Genomic DNA, 25,595 nt, shown 5'->3' on the forward strand with positions numbered 1-25,595 from the left:
CTCTCTGCAGAATGACAATCCACTATGCTCTTACCCAAACTTTATTCAGATTACCTATTAGCAAACAAACGTGATAATTTTAAATCACTGAACTTCATTTTTGTCATGAAACCAGGCATATTTGGCAAGAGTTGTTATTTTTCCCACTGATGGAAATTTAAATCTAAGGTTATACCTACATCTGTCCCCAAACATAATTTATTTTTTATCTTTTTAAATTTTTGAATTTGCAACTATGATATATTTCAGGCATACAGGAAACCAGAGGATAAGTATAACAGACATCTCTATCAACACCTGTGAAATTAAACACTGTAACATCAAAGTATAATTTTATATCAAAAAGCATATATATTAGCTATTAATAAATTCTATTATATGCTATTGTTCTTCAATAATTAGATAATTATGTTATTGTCCTGGAAAGGCCACTGTTTAACACTGACAAATTGACTCCTTGGACTCTCCTTGTTTTTTATTCAGGGTGATTTAGGGCTGCCTACATGTATTTGATTCAGGCATATATTTTGATAAGCTTTAAGTGCTAATATAACTATTGTTAATGAATAATCCTTAATTACTTATTATATTCTATTTATCCGGACATCCATAATTAGACAAATCTAAGTATTTTATAGATAAACTTTTGATTATGCCTTGTACATTGCTGTGTTTTGTGTCCTATTTATTGGAAGGTTGTGATAGCACAGATTTATGAGGACACTTCAAATTCTTTCTACTAGGTCAATTTTAATGGTCTCCAGGATTACTCATACTCTCCTTTGCTGTTGTGTTTCAAAATCTAATAAATTTTAAAAGTACAGGGGTGTCAGGGTGGCTCAGTCGGTTAAACGTCCAACTGATTTAGGCTCAGGTCATGATCTCATGGTTCATAGGTTCAAGCCCCAAGTCAGGCTTTGCACTCACAGGGAGAAGCCTTCTTGGGATTCTGTCTCTCCCACTCTCTCTCTGCCCCTCCCCTGCTCATACTCTCTCTCTCTCTCTCTCTCTCTCTCTCTCTCTCTCTCTCTCTCATAATAAATAAATAAATAAATAAATAAATAAACAAACATCAAAAAAAATTTAAAGACATAATATTGAAATTGAGGCTGACTCTTAAAAGGATACAAGCACAATAATTCTAAAAGCATCACTTCCCTCTCCTCTCTTTCCCTTTCTCTGTCTTTCTGGTCTTTTTGTTACTCAAAGGCCTGTAATTAGTCAATTCAGAGGCAACAGAGCATGAAAAAAAAGCAAACCACTTTATTTCCACTCTCAATTCCTGCTTTCTATCCTTTTAATCACTTTATTGTTCTTATTTTCTCTTTTTAATAGAAACCTCTAATAATTTTAATTTTTTAAATAGAACCATGATATAGCTGCCCTCCTTCAGTTTGGCATTTAGTAAGAATCTCAACTGATAGATATCATTTTATCTATGTCTAGCTGGTCATTCTGTAGCTAACCCATTGGTTTCCTGATCAATCTTTAGGTAAATTTATTAAACTATGAATATTACCAATATTGCATTGAACCAAGCAGTTTATAAGACAACTTTGCAGGTATTATTGCTAATCCACAAAGTAATATAACAAATGAATATCATTATCTCTTATTTATGCATGAGAAAACCAAGGCTGAAAGGGTCTAGGTAGTTTTCCAGGGTCACAGTGCTTGTAAAAGAAGTTTTTAAATCTGGGGCTATTGAATGCTAGTGTCCACATATTTTAAGCTACTACACAGCTCCAAGTGAAAAAGCATGTTGTTCCTTCTGGTGCCAGGCCCTATCCTCCTGATTTGTGTGTGAAGATGTCATATGGAAGAAAGTGAAAAATTCCCTGCACCAAGGAGATGATTGTAAATATGATTTATCAGAGAAGAAAACTCTCCTCTATCAAATGTGTAGTAATTTACTCTATAACCCAATTAATCTAAAACATCTTGAAATGTCCAAGAAACCTCTTCTAAATGAAGGTTGTTTTTAATTTTTTTCCTAAATATGAGCCATGGGGAAGTGATCATAAGGCTGGTCATTGTGCATTCCCAAAGCATCTAACACTTTCAAAGATGAGGCATAATACTGTAGATGTCCAGCAATTTCTCAAATGATGGTATGATAATAGCCCAAATTGCCCTATTTTGTCATATGCTTTTGGGTATGCAACTCAGTATTAATTTCACTATGTATGAAATGGAGCAAATCATTTGTGCCTCACAGGATTCCATGAAGGACTGAATTAGACAATGTATGTAAAAATGCCTTGTGATATGGGTGGCCTGCGTGGCTCAGTCAGTGAAGCATTGGACTTCGGCTCAGGTCATGATCTCAGGGTTTGGTTCATGAATTTAAGCCTCATATCAGACTCTCTGCTGTTAGCATGGGGTCTGCTTCGGATCCTTTCTCCCTCTCTTTCTGCCCCTCCCCTACTCGTGCTTTTTCTCTCTCTAAAGAATAAATAAATAAATAAATAAATAAATAGCTGCTCCTGAGTGGCTCAGTCAGTAAAGGGTCTGGCTCTTGATTTTGGCTCAGTTTATAATCTCACGGTTTGTGAGTTCAAGCCCCAAATCAGGCTCTGAATTGACAGTGTGGAGCCTGCTTGGGATTCTCTCTCTCCCTCTGTCTCTGCCCCTCCCCCTGCTTGCTCTCTTGCTCTTTCTCAAAAACAAATAAGTAAAAAGTAAAGACTAAAAATATGCCTTGTAATAAAGGACATCTAATTTGAAGATACCATAAGTTCTGAGTAAATGGCTTTAGCAATAAGAACTAATATTTTTTGTTAACCTAATTTGGGAAAAGATTTATTAAATTGAAGACACATTTTATAGTTATTATCACAGAGTACACAGATACCAGGCTTATAACTTGACTTCTTTTCCTTTAAAATAGGATTTGAAATATCATTTAAAATATCATTTCTGTTGTCAGAATATTCATATTAATGCATATAAAGGTTTGAATTATATCTTTTTCCTTTTAATCTATAGATCAATTGACCTATGAATGAGTGTAGCCATCACATTAAATATTATTTTATTTGAAAAATATGCCTAAATATACTTTGAAAATTTCTTTTTATATTAAAAGATCTACAGTAGGATGGTTTTTGTAATGGATATCACCATGTCTAAGAAGTTTGTCCTGCTGCTGGTTTTTATTTTGACTTTGACTAAAATTGTTCTTAATGGAAATGTGCTAATTTGGCCAACGGATGGTAGCCATTGGTTAAATATTGAGCTCATTCTAGAAGAGCTGATCCAAAGAAATCACAATGTGACTGTACTGGCTTCATCAGCAACTCTATTCATCAACTCCAATCCTGATTCTCCTGTGAATTTTGAAGTGATACCTATCTCCTATAAGAGCAGCGATATAGACTCCTTAATTGAACACATGATAATGCTGTGGATAGACCACAGACCAACTCCTGTCACTCTCTGGACTTTCTACAAAGAACTAGGAAAATTTCTAGATGCTGCTTTTCGAATGAATATACAAATCTGTGATGGAGTATTAAACAACACCAAGTTACTGGCAAGACTTCAGGAAGGTGGTTTTGATGTATTGTTAGCAGACCCAGTAACTGTCTGTGGGGACCTGGTTGCTCTGAAATTAGGAATTCCATTTGTGTACACACTGAGGTTCTCTCCAGCCTCAACAGTGGAGAGACACTGTGGGAAAATCCCCGCACCTGCCTCCTATGTTCCTGCAGCTTTGTCAGAGCTCACAGACCACATGACCTTTGGTGAGAGGGTAAAAAATACTATATCCTATCTTCTGCAAGACTACATATTTGAATCCTATTGGGGAGAATGGAATTCATACTACAGCAAAGTTCTAGGTAAGTCTCTAAAATATTGTCTTATTAATGACTCCAGATACCTTATTTATCTTGACAGTAATACAGCAAAGGTTTCTATTCCACTGCACATGCCAGGCTGAAGTACAGATAGTTATTATAAATATAATTCTCTCTACAAGATCATTATTTTTGGATAAGTTTGTAAAAAATGTAATGGTGTTATTAATATGTATGTAGTGTTTCAATGCAAATAATCTCGTGCCTGTTTAGGTAGTGGCTTTCCAGTGAGTAAATCAATCTTCCTATATAAATGAAAGTGTCTTTACTAGGATGAACTGCAACTCCGCTAAAAAATACCTGCCCAATATTTTGAAGTATACATGATTTACTTTCTCTTCTTCACTGCTCATTCTTTTGTAGGTCTGCAGAAAACTTTAAAAGGCCTAGGACTGGGGGTCACCTGGGTGTTTCAGTCAGTTGAGCATCCAACTTCATCTCAGGTCATGATCTCATGGTTCGTGAGTTCGAGCCCCGCATCAGGCTCTGTGTTGACAGCTCGGAGCCTGGAGCCTGGTTCGGATTCTGTGCCTCCCTCTTTCTCTGCCTCTACCCGGGTCACACTCTGTCTGTCTGTCAAAAATAATAAATAAACATTAAAAAAAAAGCTTCAACCCTGATAAAAGGCCTGGCATTGGGGATTGGAAACCTGACTTTATACCCTGCCCTTCTCTATCTCTCCATCCTTAGGCTCCTTTGGGTGCTTAGACTAGCATGGCTCCAACTTAATTTCCCTGTATCTTTTGGCAATCCTCAAGTTTCATGGCCTCACAGATCCCTTAGGAGGATCAAATAAAATAATGTAAACAAGGCCAGCTCTGGTTGGTTGTTTATATTTCTGATTTCTTTCTGATCCTTATGAACCCTCCTTTATTTTTCTATTTTCTTCTCTCCTGAATGTTTTTTTTTCTCTAGATTTATCAGTAGCACCAGGAGTATTAATTAACAGCAGAAATTAACTGTTGATGATATCAATGCTACTTTTTCACGAAGATAAGATGCAAAATACTGTCCTTTTACATACCTTTCAGGCTCCCTCTCTCTCACTCTTTATTTTCCTTTCTTTCTCCTTCCTCTCTTCTTTCCCTCCCTCCCCTCCTTCCTTCCTTCTATCATGCTTTCATTGTGTAAAAAACAGCATTTCTTGAACACCAACCCAGTATCTGCCACTTTTCTAAGTACAGTTGGCAAAACAGATCAAAATCTCTACCCCCATGGAGCTTACATCCCAGTAAGAAGATACAGACAACAAATGAATACAATATAAGATGTTAGACTGTGATATATGCTGTATAGTAAAATAAGAATAAATAGTTCTGGGAGGAGGGTTACACTTTTAAATACAGTGGTCAGGGAAGGTCTTAAAAGGTCTCTTCATTTGAATGAAGACTTGAGGGCAGTGAGGGTGAGCGCCATTGGGATCCCTGGGCGAAAAGCATTTTATTAAAATTGTTTTTTAGTTTTTTTAAGTTTATTTATTTACTTTGAGAAAGAGAGCATGTGTGCCGGTGGGGGAGAGACAGAGAGAAAGACAGAGAGAGAGAGAGAGCAGGGGGTGGGAGCTGGCAGAGAGAAAGAGACAGAATCACAAGTGCTGTCAGCACAGATACCTATATGGGGCCTGAACTCAGGAACCATGAAAGCATGACCTGAGCCAAGATCAAGAGTCAGGCGCTTAACCCACTGAGCCACCCATGTACCCCTGAGGGAAAGTATTTTAGACATCGATAAGAACAAGTAGATGGAAAGATCTGTGGTGAGTCATAGAACCAGGAATATCCTTACTGTAACTTGACCTTAATCTTACCTTTCACAAACAGATTTTGTATATATTTTTTCTTTATTGGATTTTGGAATATTCTTCATCCAATTTTCCATCACTTAAACTTTTAAATTGGTTCATAGAATTGGTCTAGAGAGAAAATATCAAACACATCACACATATAAATAAAACATATGCAAGATAATTAGATTTGCATAGACTTTTGAAGATACATACAGTACTTAGAATTTTGAAAGTAAAATGTTGTGTTTTTATGTTCATTATAATGTCACCTAATTATATTTTCCTTTTCCTGGATTCCAAATTTCTTATGCCTCAAAGACATACTTTGATTTAAATTTAGATGTTATTCATCTGATTATTTCCCAAGACATTTTAAATGTGTTCTATAATAATTACCCCTGCCCATATATGTATCACATACCAACTATTGCAGGTATTGGTGAGATAGCAGTCTATATTCCTTAAAAAAGGGGATTACAAAAAGTAACATGGTGACGGTTCCTGGAAAGTCATGAGGCTCTGAGTTCAAGTTCCATTTGCTATGTAACTTCAGGCAAATGACTTAAACTCTGAGTCACAACATTTCCGCCTCTTTAAAAGAGGGTAATTATTTCACTGTACTCTTTAGGATGACCATTAGACACCATATATATGGATATGCTATGTCAATTATAAAGAATTATACTTATGTTAAATATTGTTTATACCAAACTGCACAAGAACTCTGCAATGACAAAACCCTAATTATACTACCATGGGGCTTTGTGCTTGTAGAGTAGTGTGTGTATATGTGTGTGTGTGTGTTTGTGTGTGTGTGTGTGTGTATGTATATATATATATGAAGAATAAATGGCCTCTGGAGTATACTAAATCTCCCTTTTCAAAGGGAACCATAACAAGTTATATAATGCATGGAAAAGCCTTTGTAAAACACAATGTTCTTGACTTCTTGTTTTCACAGGATAATAGTTTCAGAAATCCTAGATTCTGAGAAATTAAATATTTTATTTATCTATATCCTTTATACTTCTCATGTTACTAAACATACTTGAACAACAAATAACTCTCTTGGGTATTTTATTTCAAATCAGGAGGAGTGGTATAATCCAATTTGTCTTTTGTTTGCAATTACGTTCTTATTCAGGACACCTGGTAACTGTAAACTGATACTGAAATAGGGCAGGTGCCTTGCACTTCATATTATCCTCAAGCATAGGAGAACACAGGAGATTTAATAACCTCAAATTTCTGTGGAGTTCACTTCTAAATGACTATTCGTTAGGTCTCTGGGAAAAGCAGATTAGAAAAATAGCATATTTAACCATGGTAAACAACATACCCAAATATCTATATTGAAGGAAACAAGTCTGTGACAAGGAAATATCTAACTACACTGGTTAAAAATCTTGTTTTATTTATCAGTGTGATGTTAAATTTTATAGATGAAGCAAATAAAAATCATCACCAATTCAATTTTAAATATGCTTCTAATGCCTAATGGAGCAGGCATATCTGAGAAATGACAATCATTGCTATTCATATACAGGAGTGAATGGATAATAAATCTTGGTCAAGCCAAGTGTTCTGTAGAGTACCTTCAAATTGTACTGAGCTTGATCTCCCCCCAACCTCTGAGAAATCTGCTGTATGGCATGTAGATAGCTCTAATGTGGGTAGGATTGGGGACTGGCCTTTGCTACAGCTCTAGGAAGGATGAGGGCTGAATGCTATAGTAAAACTAAACAGGTACAGCAACTGCATGTCCCTATTTTGTCTGTACCTTTTGGTTTCCCAGTTGGTTTCCATCTTTCTAAGCACAGTACATATCAAGAGAGCAGAAACCCAGTATTAATCTAGGCACCATTTGGCCAATGTAGCCTATTTTACATGTCAGTACCATACTGTACTGTCAGTACTGACACTTAGATGGTTTCCATATCTTGTCTATTATGAGAACGTTGCAGTAAACATGGGAGTGTAGATATCTTTTTAAGACAGTAATTTCATTTCCTTTATATATAAACCCAGAAGTGAAATTGTTGGATCATATGGTACCTCCACGTTTAACTTTTTGAGAAACCTCCATACTGTTTTCCACTGTGGCTGCACCAATTTACATTCTCACCAACAGTGCACAAGGGTTTCCTTTCCTCCACATCCTCACCAACACCCATCACTTGTCTTTTTGATAATAACCATTTTAACAAGTGTGAGATGATACCTCATGGTGGTTTTGATTTGCATTTATTGATGATTAGTGATGTTGAACACCTTTTCACGTATCTGTTGGTGATTTTTATGTTTTCTTTGAAAAAATATCTCTTCAGTTCCTCTTCCCACTTTTAAGTGGATTATTTGAGGTTTTCTGCGATTGAGTTGTATGAGTCCCTTACATATTTTGAATATTAACCCTTTATCAGATATGTAGTTTGCAAATATTTTCTCCTGTTCCATAGGTTGCTTCCTCATTTCATTTCTTTTGCTGTGAAGAAGCTTTTGAGTTTGATGCAGTACTACTTATTTTTTCCTTTGTTTGTGCTTTGGTTGTCTTATCCATAAAACAATTGCCAAGACCAACATCAAGCAGCTTTGATTCTGTTTTCTTCTAGGAGTTTTATGGTTTTAGGTCTTATATTTGTCTTTACCATTTTTGTGAGTGATGTAAGATAGGAATCCAATTTCACTCATTTGCATATGAATATCCAGTTTTCCCAGCTACCTTTCCTTAAGAGATTATCTTATCTCTATTGAGTATTTGTGGTTCCCCTGTCAAATATTAGTTAACCATAGATGCATGGGTTTATTTCTGAGTTCTCAATTCTGATCTATTAGTCTATGTGTCTGTTTTTATATCAGTATCATATTAATTACTGTACCTTATAAATATAGTTTAACATCAAGAAGTGTGATCCCTCCAACTTTGATCCTTTTTTCTTGGGATTACTCTGGCTATTCAGGGTATTTTATGGTTCTATACAAATTTTAGGATGGCTTTTTCTATTTCTATAAAAAATGGAAAAATGGAATTGGAATCTTAATAAGAATTTGCTTGTATCTGTAGATTGCTTTGGGTAGTATATACATTTTAACCATATTCACTTTTATAATCCTGAACATAGGATACCTTTCCCTTTATTTGTGTCTTCTTCAATTTTTTCATCAATGTTTTAAAGTTCTCCATGTATAATTTAGGGTCTAAATGTGAAACCTGAAACCACAAAAATCCTAGAAGAGAGCACAGGTAGCAATTTCTCTGACATCAATCATAGCAACAGTTTTGTAGATATGTCTCCTCAGGGAAGAGAAACAAAAGAAAAAAAAAAAACTATTACAACTACATCAAAATAAAAAGCTTCTGTGCAGTGAAGGAAACCATCAACAAACCTGAAAGGCAACCTACAGAATGAGAGAAGATATTGGCAAATGATATATCCAATAAAGGGTTAGTATCCAAAATCTATAAAGAATTCATATTAACTCAAACCCCCCCCCAAAACAAACAATCCAATTAAAATTAGGCAGAAGACATGAACAGACATTTCTCCAAAGAAGACATACAGATGATCAACAGACACATTAAAAAGATAAGCAACATCACTCATCATCAGGCAAATGCAAATCAAAACCAGGTGAGGTAAGGTATCACTTCACACCTGTCAGAATGGCTAAAATCAAAACTGCAAGAAACAAGTGTTGACAAGGATAAAGACAAAAAGGAAAGCTTATGCACTGTTAATGAGATGCAAACTGTCATAGCCACTGTGGAAAACAGTATAGAGGTTTCTCAAAAAATTAAAAGTAGAACTGCCATATGATCCAGTAATTCCATTACTAGGTATTTACCCAAAGAATATGAAAACACTAATTCAAAAAAATACATGCATCCCTATGTTTATTGCAGCATTATTTATAACAGCCAAATTATGGAAGCAACCCAAGTATCCACTGATAGATGAATGGGTAAAGAAGATGCGCTATACATATACACAATGGAACACTCTCCAGCCATGAAAAATAACGAAATCTTGCCATTTGCAACAATTTGGACAGATCTAGAGGGTATGATGCTAAGTGAAATAAGTTAGAACAGGACAAATACTGTATGACTTCACTTATATGTGGAATTTAAAAAAACAAAACCAAGAAGAAAAGAGACTCTTAACTATAAAGAACAAACTGATGGTTACCGGAGGAGAGTTGGTGGGGACTGGAGTGATAGATGAAATAGGTGATGGGGAATTAAAAGTACACTTCTCATGATGAACACTGTATGTTAACTATACTGTAATTAAATTTAAAAATAATAAAGTTTTCCGAGTACAAATTTTTTACTTTCTTGGTTAAATTTATTCCTAAGTATTTTATTATTTTTGGTGCTGTTGCAAATGGGATAAAAATAATTTTTAATTAATTTTACAGTTATTTTGTTGTTAGTGTATAGAAACAACTGATTTTTGTATGTTGACTTTGTATCTTGCATCTTTACTAAATTCATTTATTAATTCTAACAGATTTTTGGTGAAGTCGTTTAAACTTTCTATATGTAAAATGGTGCCGTCTTCAAGCAGAGAACATTTCACTATTTCTTTTCTAATTCAGATATCTTTTATTTCTTTTTTCTTGCCTGACTGTCTTACTAGGACTTCCAATACTGTGTTGAATAGGAATGTTGAGAGTGGGCAACATTGCGTTGTTTCTGATTTTAGAGGAAAAACTTTTGACCTTTCACCATTGTGGATGATGTTAGCTATGGGTTTCTTATAATTTTCTGTCAAATATCTTGGGTTGGGGAATTTATTGCAGGGGAGTCTTTGGCAATACCTATACTTCCTCAAATTTAGAAGATTTCTTTTTCTACTTATGTCAATTTTGGCTAATGTTAAATAGGATAGATAGATGATAGATAGATAGATAGATAGATAGATAGATAGATATAGATAGATAAGTAGATAGATACATAGATACATAGACACATAGATATATAGATACACAGATACATGGATACGTAGATAACATAGATAATATGGTAGGTAATCTTACCCATCTTTAAGTTGTCAAATGTATTTTCTTAGAGTTCTGGTAACTAGCTTTTTAAGTGTCTTCTTTATATCTATTCTCTTTACTTTTTTAAAGTTCTTTTTTATTATGATTTTCCAGCTTTCCCTATAATGCATTCCCATATGGAGTCATCTCCCACTCTGACTCTGGTCTTAGCTATTTACATTGCTTTGGCCTATGTGAATGTAATACAAGTGGACTCTTATAAGCAGCTTACTCTCACTGCTCTGTGAAATTATTTTTAAAACTATTAATGGAAATATTCATTTAGCATAAGAAACCATTACAACAGGGACACCTGGGTGGCTCAGTTGGTTGAGCATCTGACTTTGGCCCAGGTCATGAGGTCATGATCTCACAGTTTGTGGGTATGAGCCCCACATCAGGCTCCGTGCTGACTGCTTGCTCAGAGCCTGGAGCCCGCTTCAGATGAGCCTGGAGCCTGCTTCAGATTCTGTGTCTCCTTCTCTCTCTGCCCCTCCCCCACTCACGCTTTGTCTCACTCTGTTTCTCAAAAAAAATAAATATAAAAAAAATTTTTAAAAAAGAAACCATTACAACATATTGAGTTTTGGTTTTTTATTTAATTTTTCTAATGTTTATTTATTTTTGAGAGAGAGAGAGAGAGTGAGTGGGAGAGGGACAGAGAGAGAAGGAAACTGAATCTGAAGCAGGCTCCAGGCTCTGAGCTGTCAGCACAGAGCCCCGATGTGGGGCCCTGACTCACAAATCGTGAGATCATGACCTGAGCCAAAGTCTGAGGCTTAACCACCCAGCTGCCCTTCAATATGTTGAGTTTTTAAAAGCTGACAAATACCATAAGCATCACAAAATCCAGAAAAATAACACATTTTTATTTTTCATTTTTTTAAGTTTATTTATTTTGAGAGAGGGAAAGAGAGAGAGAGAGAGAGAGCACGAGCAGGGGAGGGGCAGAGAGAAAGGAAGAGAGAGAATTCCAAGCAGGCTCCACACTCTCAGGGCAGAGCCTGACATTGTGCTCAAACCCACAAACTGTGAGATCATGACCTGAACAGAAAGCAAGAGTCAAATGCTTAACGCACTGAGCTACACAGGTGCCCCAGAAAAATAACACATTTTTAAATTTACTTCCTGGCACTTCGTTATAACCCTTTTTCATAATTTTTTTGGCTGAACATTCTTTGCTTGCCCTATTCACATGACATTTTATAATTCAATATTCTATAGAGAATAAGGGTATTTCAACCTATTGTCTAGCATGGTTGACCAAAATGTATTTTTTACTATTCAAAATTAAAAAAAAAAAATTTTCAGCTTCACAACTTGCTTTTGGGTCATATCAGGTAAACTTTAAGAATTACTGCCAAGTTTGAGAAAACCTCTGTCAGGTTTCTTTTAAAACAGCTGTAAGGTTTGAAAGAACATTCCATATGCCAAATTCTGGCTCTGTAGAGTTTTTAAATTTTTTTTTAAATTTTTATTTTTATTTTTATTTTAAATTCAGGTGTAAGTAACATACACTATATTAGTTTCAGGTATAAAACATAATGAACCAAATTTGTATATATTGCAAAATAATCACAATAAGTCTAGTTAACATCTGTCACTATACACAGTTAAAAAATTTTTTTGTTTAATGAAAACTTTTAAGAGTCACTCTCTTTTTTTTTTTTTTCTTTTTGGCTTTTTGGTGTGTCTTTTTTTTTTTTTTAAATATAATTTAACGTCAGGGCACCTGGGTGGCTCAGTCGGTTGAGCATCTGACTTCAGCTCAGGTCATGATCTCACGGTCTGTGAGTTTGAGCCCCGCAACGGGCTCTGTGCTGACAGCTCATAGCCTGGAGCCTGCTTTGGATTCTGCGTCTCCCTCTCTCTCTGCCCTTCCCCCAATCATGCTCTGTGTCTCTCTGTCTCAGAAATAAACATTAAAAAATTTTTAATAATAATTTATTGTCAAGTTAGCTAACATACAGTGTATACAGTGTGCTCTTGGCTTCAGGGGTAGATTCCTGTGATTCATCACTTTCATACAACAGCCAGTGCTCATCACAAGTGCCCTCCTCAATGCCCGTCACCCACTTTCCCCTCTCCCTTGTCCCCATATCAACCTTCAGTTTGTTCTCTGTATTTAAGAGTCTCTTATGGTTTGCCTCCTTCTCTGTTTGAAAGTATTTTTTCTCCTTCTATCCCCCATGGTCTTCTATTAGTTTCTCAAGTTCCACATATGAGTGAAAACATATGATATCTGTCTTTCTCTGACTTATTTCAATTAACATAATACCCTCCAGCTCTATCCATGTTGCTGCAAATGGCAGAATTTCATTCTTTCCAATTGCCAAATAGTATTCCATCGTATATATAAACCACATCTTCCTTATCTAGTCATCAGTTGATGGACATTTGGGCTCTTACCATAATTCGGCTATTGTTGAAAGTGCTGCTATAAACAGTGGGTACATGTGCCCCTCTGAATCAGCACTCCTGTATCCTTTGGATAAATTCCTAGTAGTGCTATTGCTGGGTCATAGGATTTTATTTTATTTTATTTTTTTTATTATTTTTAATTTTTTGAGGAACCTCCACACAGTTTTCCAGAGCAATTCCACCAGTTTGCATTCCCACCAACAGTGCAAGAGGGTTCTCATTTCTCTGCATCCTCACCAATATCTGTTGTTTCCTGAGTTGTTCATTTTGGTCACTCTGACAAGTGTGAGTTGGTATCTCAATGTGGTTTTCATTTGTATTTCCCTGATGATGAGTGATGTTTAGCATCTTTTCATGTGTCTGTTGGCCATATGGATATTTCCTTTGGAAAGGTGTCTATTCATGTCTTTTGCCCATTTATTCACCAGATTATTTGTTTTTAGGGTGTTGAGTTTGGTATGTTCTTTGTACATTTTGGTTATAACCCTTTATCCAATATGTCATTTGCAAATATCTTCTACCATTCTGTCCACTGCCTTTTAGTTTTGTTGACTGTTTACAGTGCGGAAGGTTTTATCTTGATGAGGTCCCAATAGTTCATTTTTGCTTTTATTTCCCTTGCCTTCAGAGATGTGTCAAGTAAGAAGTTGCTGCAGCTGAGGTCAAAGAGGTTGTTGCCTGTTTTCTCCCCTAGGGTTTTCATGGTTTCCTCTCTCACCTTTGAGTCTTTCATCCGTTTTGAGTTTATTTTTGTGTATGGTGTAAGAAAGTGGTTCAGTTTCATTCTTCTGCATGTTGCTGTCCATTTCTCCCAGAACCATTTGCTGGAGACTGTCTTTTTCCATTGGATACTCTTTCCTCCTTTGTCAAAGATTAGTTGGCCATACATTTGTGGGTCCAATTCTGGGTTCTCTATTTTATTCCATTGGTCTTTGTGTCTGTTTTTGTGCCAATACCAATCTGTCTTGATGATTACAGCTTTGTAGTAGAGACTAAAGTCTGGGATTGTGATGCCTCTCACTTTTTTTTTCAACATTACTCAGGCTACTCAGGGTCTTTTGTGGTTCCATACAAATTTTAGGATTGTTTGTTCTAGCTTTGAGAAGAATGCTGGTGCAATTTTGATTGGGATTGCATTGAATGTGTAGATTGCTTTGGGTAGTATTGACATTTTAACAACATTTATTCTTCCAATCCATGAGCATGGAATGTTTTTCCATTTCTTTGTATCTTCTCAATTTCCTTGATAACTTTTCTATAGTTTTCAGCATACAGATCTTTTACATCCTTGGTTAGGTTCATTCCTAACTATTTTATGGTTCTTGATGCAATTGTAAATGAGATCAATTTCTTGATTTCTCTTTCTGTTGCTTCATTATTGGTGTTTACAAATGCAACCGACTTTTGTACATTGATTTTGTACCATACAACTTTGCTGAATTCATGTATCAGTTCTAGCAGCCTTTTGGTGGAGCCTTTTAGGTTTTCGATATAGAGTATTATGTCATCTGTGAAAAGTGAAATTTTGACTTCTACTTTGCCTATTTGGATGCCTTTTATTTCATTTTGTTGTCTGATTGCTGAAGCTAGGACTTCCAACACTATGTTAAACAACAGTGGTGAGGGTGTACATTCCTGTCGTGTTCCTGATGCCAGGGGGAAAGCTCTCAGTTTTTCCCCATTGAGGATATTAGCTATGGGCTTTTCATATATGGCTTTCATGATGTTAAGGTATGTTCCTTCTATCCTGACTTTCTTGAGGGCTTTTATTAAGAAAGGACGCTGTATTTTATCCAATGCTTTTTCTGCAACTATTGATAGGATCATATGGTTCTTATCCTTTCTTCTATTAATATGATGTATCACATTGATTGATTTGCGAATATTGAACCAGCCCTGCAGCCCAGGAATGAATCCCAAATGATCATAGTGAATAATTCTTTTAATATACTGTTGAATTAGATTTTCTAGTATCTGGTTGAGAATTTTTGCATCCGTATTCATCACGGATATTGGCCTGTAATTCTCCTTTTTAGTGGTGTCTCTGTTGCTCTAGAAATCAAGGTAATGTTGGCTTCATAGAATGAGTCTGGAAACTTTCTTTCCATTTCTATTTCTTGGAACAGCTTGAGAAGGGTAGGTATTAACTCTCCTTTAAATGTCTGGTAGAATTTCCCTGGGAAGCCATCTGGTCCTGGACTCTTATTTGTTGGGAGATTTTTGATAACTGATTCAATTTCTTCACTGGTTATGGGTCTGTTCAAATTTCCTGTTTCTTCCCATTTGAGTTTTGGTAGCATGTGGATGTCTAGGAATTTGTCCATTTCTTCCAGGTTGTCCAGTTTGTTAGCATATAATTCTTCATAGTATCCTCTAATAATTGTTTGTATTTCTGTGGTGTTGGTTGTGATCTGTCCTCTTTCATTTGTGATTTTATCTATTTGGGTCCTCTCTCTTTTCTTTTTGAGAAGTCTGGCTAGGGGTTAATCAATTTTGTTTATTTATTTATTTTTTTCAAAAAAACCAGGACTTAGATTTATTAATCTGTTCTACTGGTTCTTTTGGATTCTATGTTGTTTATTTCTGCTCTAATCTTTATTATTTCTCTTCTTCTGCTTACTTTGGGGTTTCCTTGCTGTTCTGCTTCTAGTTCCTTTAGGTGTGCTGTTTTGTTTCGTATTTGGGATTTTTCTCATTTCTTGAGATAGGACTGGATTATAATGTATTTTCCTCTTAGGACTGCTTTTGCTGAATCCCAAAAGGTTTAGAGATCCATGTTTTCATTTTCATTTGCTTCCATGTCTTTTTTAATTTCTTCTTTAATTGCCTTGTTGACCAACATTCTGCTTTTAGTCGGATATTCTATAACCTCCATGCATTTGGAGGCTTTGCAGTTTTTTTCATGTGGTTGATTTCAAGTTTCATGGCATTGTGATCTGAAAATATGCACGGTATGATGTCAATTATTTTATATTTATTGAGGGCTGTTTTGCGACCCCATTTGTGATCTATCTTGGAGAATGTTCCATGTGCACTTGAGAAGAATGTGTATTCTGCTGCTCTTGGATGAAAACTTCTGAATATATGTGTAAAATCCATGTAGTCCAGTGTATCATTCAAGGGCATTGTTTCTTTTTTTTAATTTTTTTAAGTTTATTTATTTTGAGAGACGGAGAGAGTGGAAGAGGGGCAGAGAGAGAGGGAGAGAGAGAATCGCAAGCAGGCTCCATGCTGGCAGCACAGAGCCCAACGTGGGGCTCAAACTCACGAACTGTGAGATCATGACCTGAGCCCAAGGCCATTGTTTCTTTACTGATTTTCTGCCTAGATGATCAATCTATTGTTGTAAGTGGAGCATTAAAGTCCCCTGCAATTATCATATTCTTATCAATAGGATTGTTTATGTTTGTGATTAATTGATGTATATATTTGGGTGTCATCAAGTTGGGGGCATAACCATTTATAATTGTTAGCTCTTCCTGATGGTAGACCCTGTAATTATGATATAATGCCCTTTTTCCTCTCTTGTTACAGCCTTTAGTTTAAAATCTCATTTGTCTGACATAAGTATGGCTACTTTGGCTTTCTTTTGACTTCCAGTAGCATGATAGATGGTTCTCCATCCCCTCACTTTCAATATGAAGGTGTCCTCAGGTCTAAAATGTGTCTCTTGTAGAAAGCATAAATATGGATTTTTTAATCCATTCTGATACCCTATCTCTTTTGATTGGAGCATTTAGCCCATTTACATTCAACGTTATTATTGAAAGATATGGATTTAGTGTCGTTGGGTTATCTGAAGGTTTCATGCTTGTGGTGACGTCTCTGGTCCTTTGTAGCCTGTGCAGTGTTCCACTCACAGAGTCCCCCTTAGGATCTCTTGCAGGGTTGGTTTAGTGGTCATGAACTCCTTCAGTTTTTGTTTGTCTGGGAAAGCCTTTAATTTTAAGCCTTAAGATTCACTCTCTTAACAAGTTTCAAGTATACAACACAGTATTGTTAACTGTAGTTAGTTTGCTACATATTACTTCCCCATTATTTATTTTATAAGTAGAAGTTTGTACCTTTTGACCCCCCTTACTTATTTTACCCACTCTGTGCCTTCAGTAGCCACCAACTTTTCTCTGTATCCATAAGCTTGTTGTTTGTTGTTGTTATTTTCTACATACAAGTAAGATCATACAGTATTTGTCTTTCACTGTCTAATTTGTTTCACTTAGCATGATACCCTTAAGGTCCATCCATATTGCTGTGAACTCTTTGTTCTGTGATTTAACCTTCTAGCATGCTGAATGCTGAGGGACACACAACTCGGGAGATTGACCCACAGAGATATGAGAGAGACAACTGCAAAACATGCATGTGATGACCTCTAAGATAAGCTCACCCTCTGATGAGTCTGATTCACATGAACATGAACAAAGCCAGCCTAGAAAAGCTCTCTAGTCTAAAGCAGAATTGGGAGCAGAGTCAAAGTTAAATAGAAAGTTGTTTTAAGACTCTAAATCATTCAATAATGGAAAACTAATAAAAATACTTCTAGCTTTTAGGTACTCCATTTGTTAAATCCTGGAACTCTACTTTGCTCTCTCTACATATGCGCTCTCTTTTTTTGCACTTCAGTATCTGATGATGTGCTATAAATGTTTACCAATTGGCTTTGTGTGGTGAAAAAAGAAAAAAAAAACGACTTTTGCATAGCATTTACCAATATCTGTGGTGTAAAACCTTCCACCTTGACTAGTTTCAAGCTATTTGTTATATAACGAGCAACTTGGCAAAACACATGGAAGTTAACAATTAACTTTCATTAACCTGCAATAACCAGGTCCAGATAATCTCTAGCATATCCATTTATGACACCAGCATTGATCCATTCAGATGCCCAAAGTTCATGGACATAAGTCTTATTATGCTGAAAAATAGTCTTTGCTCCAACACATGCTACAGACTAATATCTGGGCCTATGGATATTATACCCGGAGATTTCTTTACATAACAAACTATAAGCTTATACAAATTATGTGTTTAGTGAAGCAGAAGCTTCTCTCTTGGAGAAATCTGTTCCTCAAGAGAAATCTTGGGCAATAAATAAATGCCCTCCTCTGTAGGTCATTTTTATAGCCACAGAACTCCCATCTCCACTTACATACATACATTTTTAAAATACATCATTTTTTACTCTTCAAGAAAAATTGTCACTTTTTAAATATTTCTGAAAAGTTAAATGGATACAATAACTCTCTTTCCCAATGTCTTCCAAGATACTACTAAAAAGTTTACCTTCTAGGAAGGATCATGTTCCAGAAAAAATAATATGCAATCTATGCAATCTAACAATACTACAATAAAGAACTAGTTCAACAACTTACTAATCTAGAACACTGCCACAGGATACTTGAAATTTCAAAAAAAGTCTTTTATGCACTAGATACCTATATAAAAGAGAAGAAAAAAAAGAAAATGAAAAGTAACAATTGGTTATTTCATGCAGTATTCTTAATTTCCTTTATTTAAAAATTAGTAATTACTTTTAGGGTCACTTGGGTGGCTTAGTTGGTTAAGCATCCAACTCTTGATTTCAGCTCAGGTCATGATCTCATGGTTCATGAGACTGAGACTTATGTCAGGCTCCACGCTGAGTGTGGAGCCTGCTTGATATTCTCTCTCTCCCTCTCTCTCTCCCTCCCCCACCCCGCACTTGTGCACTCTCTCTCAAAATAAACATTTTAATATATATAAAAACACAAATAAAAAATAGTAATTACTTTTAGAATTTAGTATTTTTGGATCAGGTCAACTGTTCTGCATGTTACAGGCCTTTTACTGCTTATATATTTCCCTAATAATGTAAATGCGCACTAAACTTGACATGTCAGACCATGTAGATCCTATCAAAAATACAAACACAAAGACAATCACACTTTTTATTAACTTTTGACAATGGGCATCCAAAGAAATACTGGATCTCTGATGTATCACACTCTTCTAGCCCTCAAAGGTAATAGAAGCTCAATACCTGACCATGCTTTATATTTCATGAAGGTAACATTTCAAACAGAAGTTGGAAAAAATATTTTAATCCACATGTTAATTTAATGATGCTATAATAGAATAATGCCACTTAGAGATTAGGAAGGAATTTCCTCCAATTATGGGAAAATTTTTACTACACTTTAGTACGTGTGCCTCACTAAACTAACAAACTTAATTCTTTTTAATTTTGTTGTATTATGCTATGTCTTCCCTCTTGGAAACAATCCATGAAAGAAATAGTTTTTAAGCTGGGCTTCATTAAAAACTTCTGCTCTGTGGAAGACAATGTCAAGAGAATGAGAATGCAAGCTATAGACTGGGAGAAAATATTTGCAAAGGACATGCCTGATAAAGAACAATTATAAGTATAAAAAGAATTCTTAAAACTCAACATTAAGAAAACATATAACCCAATGAAAATATGCTTCAAAGACATTAACAGACACCTTACCAAAGACATACAAATAAGCATAGGAAAAGATGCTCCACATCATTTGTCATTAGAGAAATTCAAATTAAAATGATAATTAAATAACTACTACACACCTCGTAGAATGGCCAAAATCTGGAACACAAACTACAGCCACATGCTGGTGAAGATGGGCAGGAACAGGAATCACTCTAGGTATTTACCCAAAGAATACAAAATACAAATTCAAAGGGATATTACGTGCCCTGATGTTTATAGCAGCATTATCTATAGTAGCCAAATAATGGAATATATATACTCAGCCATATACGTATACAATGGAATATGACTCATCCATAAAAAAGAATGAAATCTTGCCATTTGTAATGACATGGATGGAGCTAACAAGCATAATGCTAAGCGAAATAGGTCAGTCAAGCACAAATATATGATTTCACTCACATGTGGAACTTAAGAAATAAAACAAATGACAAAGGGGAGAAAAAAGAGGAGGCAAACCAAGAAACAGACCCTTAACTATAGAGAACCAACTGGTGGTTACCAGAGGAGAGGTGAGTTGGGGAATGGGTGAAATAGGTAATGGGGATTAAGGAGTGCACTTGTTGTGGTGAGCACTGGCTGTTATATGGAAGTGCTGAGCCACTGAATTGTGCACCTGAAACTGATATTACACTGCATGTTAAGCAACTAGAATTTAATAAAAACTTAAAATTAAAAAAAAATTTAAACTCAGGTTATATTTACTGCACCTTTTAAACTCTACACTGTGTATCCTTCTATGTATTTACTCCACATCTTTCTAAACTAAGCCAACTAAAAAAAATCAACATTTAACTTTCATTTATTTCTCATACTAAGCATTATATTTTTCTTGTCTGCCAATTTTTGTGGATTTTATGATTATGTTAATAATACTTTTGTTCAAAATAATATTATGAATTCTGTCGTATTTTGGAATGTGGAAGTGTCTCTGACCTATTTCTCAATATTGATGTCTAGGTGGTTAATCTGTGGATGGCATACTTTCTTTTGGCATTATCTTCAGTTTAGTATTAAAATATATAGTGATTCAACCCTCTGCTGAAGCATCTTCCTAAATATTTCTCTTAGTATTACAATTTTGACAACATACTAACAAAATATCATTAACTCCATTTTTATGGATAATGAAATAAAGGCTAAGATTTAGTAACTCTCATTCATAAGCATCATTTTGTACAGTATATAAACAGAGTTCTCTTTATCCCCAAAGTCCACCCAACTAATTTCACTAAAGACCTTATATGAATCCCCATGGTTCTAGGATTAACGCAAGCCTTATTTCCCTGCTTTTAGGAAAATAAACCAGTGGAAAAGCACCCCCGCCAAAAAAAAATCATTTGGTATTGGTCATGTAACACTCATTTTCTTTTACAGAATAGGAAAATAACACTATATTCTTTCAAAAGGGAACAGTAAAGAAAGTTATATTAATGTTTGTCTATAACTGGGGAGTGAGGGATCCAATACAGAAAGCAGATACCAATTATTAATAGTGTTTAGGTAATATTGTTAGCTCTGACACATAGTCACGGATTCTTTAGTAAACACCACCATGTAGTAATTTTGCACATATGTGTGTGTAATTGAAGTATAATGTAAATGTGTGTGTGTGTGTGTGTGTGTGTGTGTAAACAGCATGCACACGCACTGTAGTAGCTGTTCCCCAGTGATTTCTCCAGGGGATTATAGGATTGCATTCATGGTTTTGTCCTCACTAAGTAATTCCATGCCACTAACAAAATAAAATATTTGAGGTGTATAATTTTAATATGTCCTTGACAACTCAGCTATAATCAATGCTTTTAATCAGTTTAATTATTGAATATTTATATCATTGTATTTGCATTTCTCTTGGTGTTTATTTAGATGCTTATTTTGTAATTCCTTGTTTATAATATTTTCTACTTGGAGTGAGGGAGATCCACATTTGGAGTGACTTGTAGGAATTCAGAATTGAAATTGTAAATATAAAATCTGCATAACTGTAATGAAGCTTATAAAAAGTAGGAGAGGATATAGTAAGGGTGTGAAAAAATGATAGCTTATGGTCCTGGGGAAATGACAAATATAGCTTTGGCATAGTCAGCATAAGACTATAACCAGAAGGAGGTGGAAGAGGAGAACCATGGGGAGTAAAGACCACCCAGAGAACATTTGGGGAGAAGGAAATTTTGTACAGGTCTTGATGTATATGGTCCTACTCCAGCTGTCTCAGAAATAGAGAAAAAATACAGGAGAATGTATATGAGTAGATTGAGCTGTTACTATTGGTAAATCTTCTTTAAAACAAAGAGAAAGGTAAGACTCTACTAGGATAAAGTCTCATTAAAGTTCCAACTTATTAGGTTGGATTTGAGATGATTTCTTTTTATATGATCCTCAATATCTTTTTATGAATATAATTTATTGTCAAATTGGCTTACATATAACACCCAGTGCTCATCCCAACAAGTGCCCTCCTCAATGCCCATCACCCATTTTCCCCTCTTCCCCACCCCTGTCCACCCTCAGTTTGTTCTCTGTATTTAAGAGTTTCTTATGGTTCGCCTCCCTCCTGTTTGTGACTATTTTTTTTCTCCTTTCCTTCCCCCATGGTCTTCGGTTAAGTTTTTCAAGGTCCACATATGAGTGAAAATACATGATATCTGTCCTTCTCTGATGAATGGATAAAGAAGATAATCTTCAATATCTACTCAAAGTCACATTTAAGTCTGGGAAATAAATTAAAATAGTTTCCATGCTGTTTTTGGAATACTTGCTATAAATACACATTCAAGGTTAAGGGGTTTAGAGAAAACATTTTACAAAGAAATTGACATTGCAGTCATGAACTGCATTGTTTTAATAAATTATCCATTATGGTTTACTTCTTATTCTAATGACTTTCTGATTCCAAAATCATCAATATTATATATGTGTGTGTATCTATGTTCATAGTGATGTTCATATTGTTTTTTAAAGTTGAACATATCTATCTACATAAAGTATTATATTTTATGTAATATTATATACAGAATACCCTATGTAATATCATATCTAGTTAAACATGCATATGTGCGACTTAAAAAATAATACATATGTATGACATCTTCTAATATATGTAAAATTATATATATTAAATATATAATTATAAATTTATAGAATTACATAATTAAAATATCTGTATATTTTATAATTTATAATAATTTATGTATATAAATTTAAATCTTGACTCTGTGCAAAGCTATAACTTGGCAGTGGCTGTAGGTTTCTTTGAATTTCAATATGGCAGTCACATTCTTTTTAATTCTTAGGTATTTAATATATTTTTCTTATGATTAGTGAGATTTTCCATTTAATATTAAATAGAAGTTGGTATTATAGGGCAGTCTCATATTTTATTTCATTTGATTACTATTATTTTTTAATTTATATATTTAAATTCATGTTAGTTAACATTCAGTGTAATCTTGGTTTCAATGATTCATCACTTACATATAACACCCAGTGTTCATCCCAAGAGCACTCCCTAATGCCCATCACCCATTTAGCCCATCCCCATCCATCTCCACTCCAGCAACCATCAGTTTGTTCTCTGTATTTAAGTCTTTTATGGTTTGCCTCCCTCTCTATTTTTACCTTATTTTTCCTTCTCTTCCCCTATGTTCACCTGTTTTGTTTCTTAAATTCCACATATCAGTGAAATCATATGATGTCTGTCTTTCTCTGACTGATTTATTTTACTTAGCATAATACTGTAGTTCAATTCATGTTGTTGCAAATGGCAAGATTTCATTCTTTTTGATTGCCGAGTAATATTCCAGTGTGTGTGTGTGTGTGTGTGTGTGTGTGTGTGTGTGTGTGTATCCATCCCACATCTTTCTTATCCATTCATCAGTCAATGGGCATTTGAATTTTTTCCATAATTTGGCTATTGTTGATAGAGCTGCTATTGGGGTGCATGTACCCCTTCAAATCAGCATTTTTGTATCCTTTGGATAAATACCTAGTAGTACATTTTGCTCATGTGTTGATAGAAATAGAAATACCTTTGTATTCATGAGTGATTATAGATTCTGAATATGTTTCTGTTTCAATATTTTCCTATAAGACTGTACTGTTTTTTTGGTGGGGGGGGGGAGATGAATGAAATGAATATTTCTTCCTCTTCCTTCCCACCAACCTTTGGAATAAAGATTTATTACCTGTAATTTTATTAGTGTATACCTGTAAAATCATATGGGGGTAGTATTCTCTCCATGCAAAGGAATTTGACTGCTGTCTCTGTTCTTTTAACAAATGAATCTATATGGCAAATATTTTACTCTGGTTGCAAAAAATTTTTTTACAGGTCTATAGACTAACAATTCTGAAACTATTTCATGTGTCTACTAAAACTGATCAAATAAGTAAGCATAAAGTGGTATTGGAGACAGGTTTCTCACTGTTGAAAGGACTTGGGAATGAACAGAGAAGGCTAGATATAGAAACAACTATAGATAGGGATTATAACAGTATTAGGATGTGCAATTATATTTGCTTGTTTACTTTCTGGTTAAAACTAACATGTCGGTAGCAATGAACACATTTAGCATTCTCATCTTGATTTTTAAAGGCCATTCTCTACTAAAATGAAACAGTGTTCCTTGGAGACATGGTTGATTTTAAGGTTGAGGCAGTGAAAATAGTAACTAAGCCTGAAATATAGTAATAGAAAGTGAAAATTGCTTTAAAAGAATGGGGTCATATCAAAAGGAAATAGGAAACAATATATGGAAAAGTTTCCAAAATCTGGGACAACCTGAATAATAAAAATAAATAATGACAATAGCTGAGAGGCCCCTGGGTGGGGGGGGTGGGGGGGGGTCTCAGTTGGTTAAACATCTGACTCGTGGTTCTGACTCACAGTTCCTGAGTTGGAGCCCTGCGTCGGGCTCTACCCTGACAGCACAGAACTGCTTGGGATTTTTCTCTCTCCTTCTCTCTCTGCCCTTCCCTGGCTTGCTCTCTCTCAAAAAATAAATTGAAAAAAATTTTAAGTAATGATAATAGCTAGATAAAATATATAAAATAAAATAAATGTATATGCATTATACTGATATGCATAAATAAATTAATAAACAGGCAATTTCTTAAATGCCAATTAAAAATAAAAAGAATGATGGGGCGCCTGGGTGGCTCAGTGGGTTAAGAGTCCGACTTCGGCTCAGGGTCATGATCTCGTGGTTCATGCGTTGGAGTCCCGCACAGGCTTGGTGCTGGCAGCTCAGAGCCTGGAGCCTGTTTCAGATTCTGTGTCTCCCTCTCTCTCTAGCTCTCCTCTCTTCACACACTATCTCTCTCTCCTTCAAAAATAAACATTAAAAAAATTAAAAATAGAAAGAGTGGAAAAATTTTAATTATGTTTTTAATAATAACATTTTACATAAGCGTAATAAAATGATCAAGACTAGGATTCTTATTAAATGTCAATTATCTTTCTAATTTTTTTCTTTCCAGTAAATAATGCAGGTTCCCCTCTTGCATTTATTTGTCCAGGGTCCTTACTTTTTTCCAACTTGTGATAGTTCACACAGTTTTTCTTTGCCTCTTCTTTATGAAGAGTATGAGGCATTATACATATGTATATGTATACATATATATCCTTCAATTTGGGTTTTCTGATATATTCTCATGATTAGAGTGGGATTCTACATTTTTGGTAAGAATACTACAGAAGCAATTTGTGTCCTTCACAGTGTGGCATATCTGGAGGTACAAAATATAAATCGATTATCACTATTGATGATAATTTTTATAATTTATATAAGATAGTTTCTGCCAGGATTCTCCCTATGTAATTAATACATACCTTGTAGGGAGATACTGTAAAACCATGCAAATTATACTAACCATATGTTTTCACATATTTTTACAATCCTTTACAGTAAAATTCCAGTTAGTAACTACATAAGGAATCATGAAAATGGTAATTCACCATTAGGCCAACACAATAGTG

The 25,595-nt window shown here is 35.0% G+C and overlaps 1 protein-coding gene across 4 annotated transcripts in view; it reads left to right on the forward strand.

The window, feature by feature from the left end:
* The window catches only part of LOC131507504 (UDP-glucuronosyltransferase 2A1), a 60,831-nt gene that overhangs the window by 9,450 nt on the left and 25,786 nt on the right, over window positions 1-25,595 (forward strand). For 2 of the 4 annotated variants that reach the window (XM_058722364.1, XM_058722365.1), the window contains exon 2: window positions 3,211-3,842. The exons of the other annotated variants lie outside the window; for them this stretch is intronic. In XM_058722364.1, the coding sequence (XP_058578347.1) occupies window positions 3,211-3,842 (632 nt within the window). The remainder of the gene's footprint in view (window positions 1-3,210; window positions 3,843-25,595) is intronic. 4 annotated transcript variants of the gene reach the window in all.

Source organism: Neofelis nebulosa, chromosome 3, assembly GCF_028018385.1.
Source record: "Neofelis nebulosa isolate mNeoNeb1 chromosome 3, mNeoNeb1.pri, whole genome shotgun sequence".
NCBI lineage: Eukaryota > Metazoa > Chordata > Mammalia > Carnivora > Felidae > Neofelis > Neofelis nebulosa.